The following is a 6,000-nucleotide window of genomic DNA, read 5'->3' as shown; positions in this document are numbered from 1 at the left end:
CATCAGTCCCTCCAATGAACACCCAGGACTGATCTCCTTTAGGATGGACTGGTTGGGTCTCCTTGCAGTCCAAGGGACCCTCAAGAGTTTTCTCCAACACCACAGTTCAAAAGCATCAATTCTTCTGCACTCAGCTTTCTTTATAGTCCAACTCTCACATCCATACATGACTACTGGAAAAACCATAGCCGTGACTATACAGACCTTTGATGGTAAAGAAATGTCTCTGCTTTTTAATATGCTGTCTAGGTTAGTCATAACTTTCCTTCCAAGGAGTAAGTGTCTTTTAATTTCATGGCTGCAATCACCATCTGCAGTGATTTTGGACCCATAAAAATAAAGTCAGCCACTGTTTCCCCATCTATTTGCCATGAAGTAATGGAACCGATGCCATGATCTTAGTTTTCACTCCTGGATTATTTTTATCATCTCATTTATTGTTTTTTACCTTTCTTCTTCCATCTGGATGCAGGTCTCATGAAGATAAGACATTTAACTTGTTTACGACTGCTCCCTCATTTCTTAGAAAAGTTCCTAGAATAATAGACCTACAGTATGTATGGGCTAAAGCTGTACATTAATGTAATAAATAAAGGATGAATAAAGACCAATTAGCTTGCTGAGTCTTACCACCCTAGAACTTGGCCAGGAATTTTCAGTTGGCAGAGAAAGGATTTTGTCTGACCCAGACATATGATTAAACATAAAGCAAACACATATGGGACTGTCAATCTCTGAATTTCAATTCATATTATAAGATATATCTATCAAATGCATCTAGAGACTAAAGACAGCTGACCAGTTTGCTAACTGCAGGTATCCCTTCCTTTCCCATCTTTGTCTCTTGCTAGAGTCATCTGAACTCTGAGGCAAGTGTCTGGTTTTGACCTTGCATATATTCGCCACCTGATGGCAGACAGCCCTCTATTTGCTCTCTCCTTACTATCCCCAGCAGATGGCTCAGAGATAAATAGCCAATCAATCACAATTTCCATGCATGAGAGGGTCTAACTACAAAGTGCTTATTTGCTCTTAAAATTGGTTCTGTTGCTGCCAACTAGATAAAGTCATTTAGTCAAAACTTTTGAGTGATGAACTATATACACACCATCTTCTTTCCTCTTGGAGTTGTAACTCTTGACTGTTCATTTATTTATGTACTAGTCAGGATATTCCAGAAAAAATAAAGCCAGTAGATGTGTATGTATACAGAAAGTGATTTATTTAAGCAGTTGGCTCATATGATTGTGACGGCTTAGCCAGTCCAGAATCTGACAGAAGACAGAGGGAGACAGGCTAGAGATTCAGGAACTCAGGAAGGAATTGCAGTTCAAGTTCAAAGGCAATCTGCTGTAGAATCAAGAAAAATCAGTGTTGCCTATCAAGTCCCAAGGCTGGAAAATTCTCTTTTGCTCTGGAGAAATTAGCCTTTTGTTCCATTCAGGTCTTCAAATGATTAGATAAGGCCTACTCATATGCTAGAGGGTAATTGCTTTTACTCAAAATCCACCAATTTAAATGTAAATCTCATTCAAAAACACCTTTATAGAAAGATCCAGAATAATGTTTAACCAAATAACTGGGCATCATGGCCCAGACAAATTGACATATCATAAACATCATAATTTGCTTGCTTGGGTTTTTTTTTCCTAATTTGTTTCTGGCTGTCTTTCCTTTGCTGCAATTCTCTTAGGTCCTCAGGGTCATTATTTCCACAGGGCTTGTTTAATACAAAACCTTGTGACAAGCTGGAAAGTTTCAAGCTCACATCCCAGCTCTTCCACTGGATCTCTGAGTAACAGGGCACTTGACCACAGAACCTAGTTCCTCTTCAGTGAATGGAGATATCTATGTCATTATAATAATCGAATGGGAAAAATACACATTGACAAGCCTGTAACACAAGCTTCACATTGGCAACTACTATTTGAAGCTGTGTTAATGTATCAAAGATATAACCTTTCAAACAAACAAAGAAGAAAATAGAAAATTCCTCATGTGAAGCACATGACAGTTGTGAGTAACTGAGTTTTAGAAAAAGGAAACATCAAGTTTATTCAGGAGGGGACAAAGAGTTAAGAGTTTTAAAGACCACAAATGAGTTTTGAAGATCCCAGAAATAGCCTCAAATTTAAAGTACACAGAATATCCATGTCTAAAGTCAGGGGAATTAGCGTACCTCTGATTCTCCCCCAGTGAATCCTGGAGATGCTGGTAGACCAGGGGGGTCCTCTGAGAACTGAAGGGAGGGAGCTTACAGAAAATGGGCCTGTTCCTGAAAAGCTACTCAGAAGGACCAGACAGAACTTATCTCTTCCCCACCTTCAGTATGCAGTTAGCATCCCACGTGTGGTTTGATGTCAAATTACTTTGTGATTGTCAGTCTCAACTGTTCCAGGGACCTCTCCAGTTCAGATTCCCGACCAGATTGTTTTTGAAACTGCAAAGAGTGAAAGCATTTTTTTGCCCTTACATCAGTGTCGAGTCCACTTGATTAGTCCTCACCTCGGCATAAAGGCAGATCTTATATAGCATTGGGCTTCCCTGGTGACTCAGACAGTAAAGAATCTGCCTGCAATACAGGAGACTGGATTCGATCCCTGGGTTGGGAAGACCCCCTGGAGAAGGGAATGGCTACCTACTCCAGTGTTCTTGCCTGGAAAATTCCATGGGCAGAGGAGCCTGGTGGGCCACAGTCCATGGGGTCACAAAGAGATGGACTACAACTAGGCAACTAACACTTTCACTTTCACTTTTATGACATTTTAGATTTCAGTTCCTTTTATAGAAAATTTCCATTTCAGAGGGGTACCTTTGCTCTGTGGCCCCATCAAGTCAATAATCCAACATTAGTGGCCTTTCTGTGGTCAGTATCCATCAGTCTTAAATAACTCCAACCACAGGACAAAGGTGGGAATTCATTATATTCAGGCATCCTCCTTTCACACCCTCCTCTTTAGAACTTAAAAAAAATCTTGGGGTCTTTCCTTACTCAAGTGACTTATTTCTACCTTTGTTATTATGCAGTCCGGAGCAATCTGTAGCTATTCCTGCTGGAGGCTTGTGGGGCCACCTTAGACCCAAGGGAGCACACCATTTTCACATTAAACTAAAGATGATGTGTGTCCAGCACATCTGCAGAGGACACAACATGAAGGTCCAGTCAAGACCATATCAGAAACCTCTTGCAGTATTCTCGCTGAATGAAAAACAAATTTCCTCCTACCCATAGATAACATATATACATGTTCTTAAAAACAACCCTGTGTTTTTTAATGTGTCAGACCAGCTGTGATGTGGATACTATGCAAAGATTTTTACATCATCAACTTTTTTTCATTCTATGAGAACTGGAACAAAGAGAAGTTTATAGTGCACTTCTATTCTTTTTGTGATATGGATGGATGGATGGATAACTTTCTTGATTCAGCTTTGCACAGTAGACAGTCCTATTTCAAAATGTGCAGAAAAATCCGTTTTATGAACACTTCTCTCATATTGCTTCTCTCCCACTTCCTCTAGGAATGTCCCAGCGGGGTTGTTAATGAAGATACCTTCAAAGAGATTTACTCGCAGTTCTTTCCACAGGGAGGTAGGTACAAATGTGGACCAGTGAGCATACTTTCAACTAGAATTATGCTTGCAATCTTGAGTTTGGTTTAATCTTTCATGGCATGACTCTACATTTTTCATCTTTACATCCAAGAATTAATACACAGCATGCTGTCCATGTGATTCTCAATACATCGTAAAAGTGAGCTACTTACAAATTATCAAATATCTGAGAGTTCACTCTTCAGCTGAATACAAGTAGTATTACCGAGTGCCTGTTGCCACATCCGTCAAAGGCATGGCACTTTCTGACTATGATGGATGGGTCCTGAAAGCCGCAAAGCTTTCACATGCATTACAATGCCCAACTTTCAAAATTAGAAAGTGTAATTATCCTCAATTTTTTGGATCTGAAATCTGGGGCTTAGAGAAGCTAAATGTTTTGCTCAGGGTCATACACCCACTAAAATGGCAGATCTAGGTTAGAATCCCCTGTGGCTCAAATGATAAAGAATCTGTCCGCAGTGCAGGAGACTTGGGTTTGACCTCTGAGTCGGGAAGATCCTCTAGAGAAGGGAATGGCTACCCACTCCAGTATTCTTGCCTGGAGAATCCTATGGACAGATGAGCCTGGTGGGCTACAGTCCATGGCACTGCAAAGCGTCAGACATGACTGAGCAGCTAACTACTACTAGGTTAGAACCCAGATATTTCTGGAGTCTTATCTAGGCTTTCTGCTGCTCCTTTCTGTTCTTCCTCTCTCTTTCAGGAACTCTTCACTATTACCCCTCCCCCCACATCTAAGAAAACCAATACCACTCTAGACGTTATTTTAACTGGGAAGAAAACAAAGAGAGCATAACGACAATGTGTACATATTAGAGATGAGTGAAGAGATACATCTGCCAGTGGAACTTACATTCTCTCCTTTGATCACTCGGCAGGATGCCCAGCTCAAACTTGTCCTGCAACCTTCCATGTTTCCAGCAGTGTGTGAGGTGCTGATGATGTAAAGGGAGTGAGACTGCCCCCAAAGAATGGTAGAGCCTAGTGTAGCAGATGGGCAGTGCCAGCATGAAAAATAAATGTGAAGACGGGAGTTAACAACATAATATTATGAGAACACAATGTAGGCACAATTAGACCAGCTGAACGACAGGGAGGACATAGAAAAGATTCGATCCAGATAAACCGAACCTGAGCTGAAGGAGCCGCCATTCATCAGGCATCTAATACATGTCTGGCCATGGCATGTGTTACCCATCACCCTCCAACAACCCTAGCTACGATTCTCCCTTTCCCTACACATGGAAACCAAGGTGCACAGAAATCCATCCATTTCCCAGTCATTATCTTTTTACTTCTTTTCCACTTAAAAGATTCACTATCATCTGATGCCAAAATAACTGCAATGTTCTCCTAGGTAGTCCGTCTGATCCCACCCTCTTTTTTACTCCCCACCATGGTTTATTCTCACATGAGCCAGAGTTATCCTGGTAAAATGTAGGTTGCATCACTGCTCTGCCCAGAATCTTCCACCCATTCAGAGCAAAAGCCACAGTCACTGTCTCCTGTTCTCTCTCTGCTTCGTCCTTCACTGACCTTCCCTTTTGCTCACCTCATTCCAGCTTCCCTGGCCTGTTGCTCTTCCTCCAGCACACCAGTCCGTTTGCTGCCTCTAAGCTTTTTATTATTATCATTAAAAAACTTTTTGGCTGCACTGCCCCAGCATATAGGATCTTATTCCCCACAGGGATCAAACCCATGCCCCCTGCAGTGGAAGGGCAGAGCCCTAACCACTGGACCACCACAGAAGTCCTGCCTCTGGGCCTTTGAATTCATTTTTCTCTCTGTCTGGAATCTCTCTTCTCCCAAACATCCATCTCAATATCTCATCACCTCTGCTTTCATACAAATGCCACCTTCTCAGTGAGGCTTCCTCTGGCCACCCTGGCTTAAACCTCAACCCCTTAAACATCCCCCATGCCCTTTTCCTGCTTTAGCTTTCTCTTTAGCACTCAAGAGCATCTAATAATGTATATTTTATTTACTTTTGTTGTTGCTTACTGTCTCTTTTTCCACTAGAATATCATTTCTAAGGGAATGGAATTTTTTTGTCTGTTTTGCTCACTGCTATATCCACAGGTCATGGAACACCGAGTGACAAGTAGTCACACTAATGCTGCAAAAATGAGTGAATGTGTGGATGAGTGAATGACATCAGCCTCATCATGGGGTGACACCTGCAAAAGCCATTTTTAATGGATGCAAACTTGAATATTAATTATTTCATACAAAAACTCGATTCACTTTTGGCTTTATGTATTTCAGTAGGTTGAAGACAATTTTGTGCATGGATTATGAAAATAGAAATTCTCCCTTAAGATGGACTTTTCAAAGAATTAAATAAAAATTCTGAGAAAACAAACAGTGACCCATTATTACATG

The 6,000-nt window shown here is 41.2% G+C and overlaps 1 protein-coding gene across 1 annotated transcript in view; it reads left to right on the top strand.

Annotated features, from left to right (window-relative positions):
• KCNIP4 (Kv channel interacting protein 4) overlaps positions 1-6,000 on the top strand; it is a 1,324,407-nt gene that overhangs the window by 1,299,079 nt on the left and 19,328 nt on the right. The window contains exon 4 of the mRNA XM_010860228.1: positions 3,523-3,592. Coding sequence (XP_010858530.1) covers positions 3,523-3,592 — 70 coding nt within the window. The remainder of the gene's footprint in view (positions 1-3,522; positions 3,593-6,000) is intronic.

This window comes from Bison bison, unplaced genomic scaffold, assembly GCF_000754665.1.
Source record: "Bison bison bison isolate TAMUID 2011002044 unplaced genomic scaffold, Bison_UMD1.0 scf7180017864464, whole genome shotgun sequence".
NCBI lineage: Eukaryota > Metazoa > Chordata > Mammalia > Artiodactyla > Bovidae > Bison > Bison bison.
Note: the sequence above shows the minus strand (reverse complement) of the source record. Positions and strands in the feature narration are given on the sequence as shown.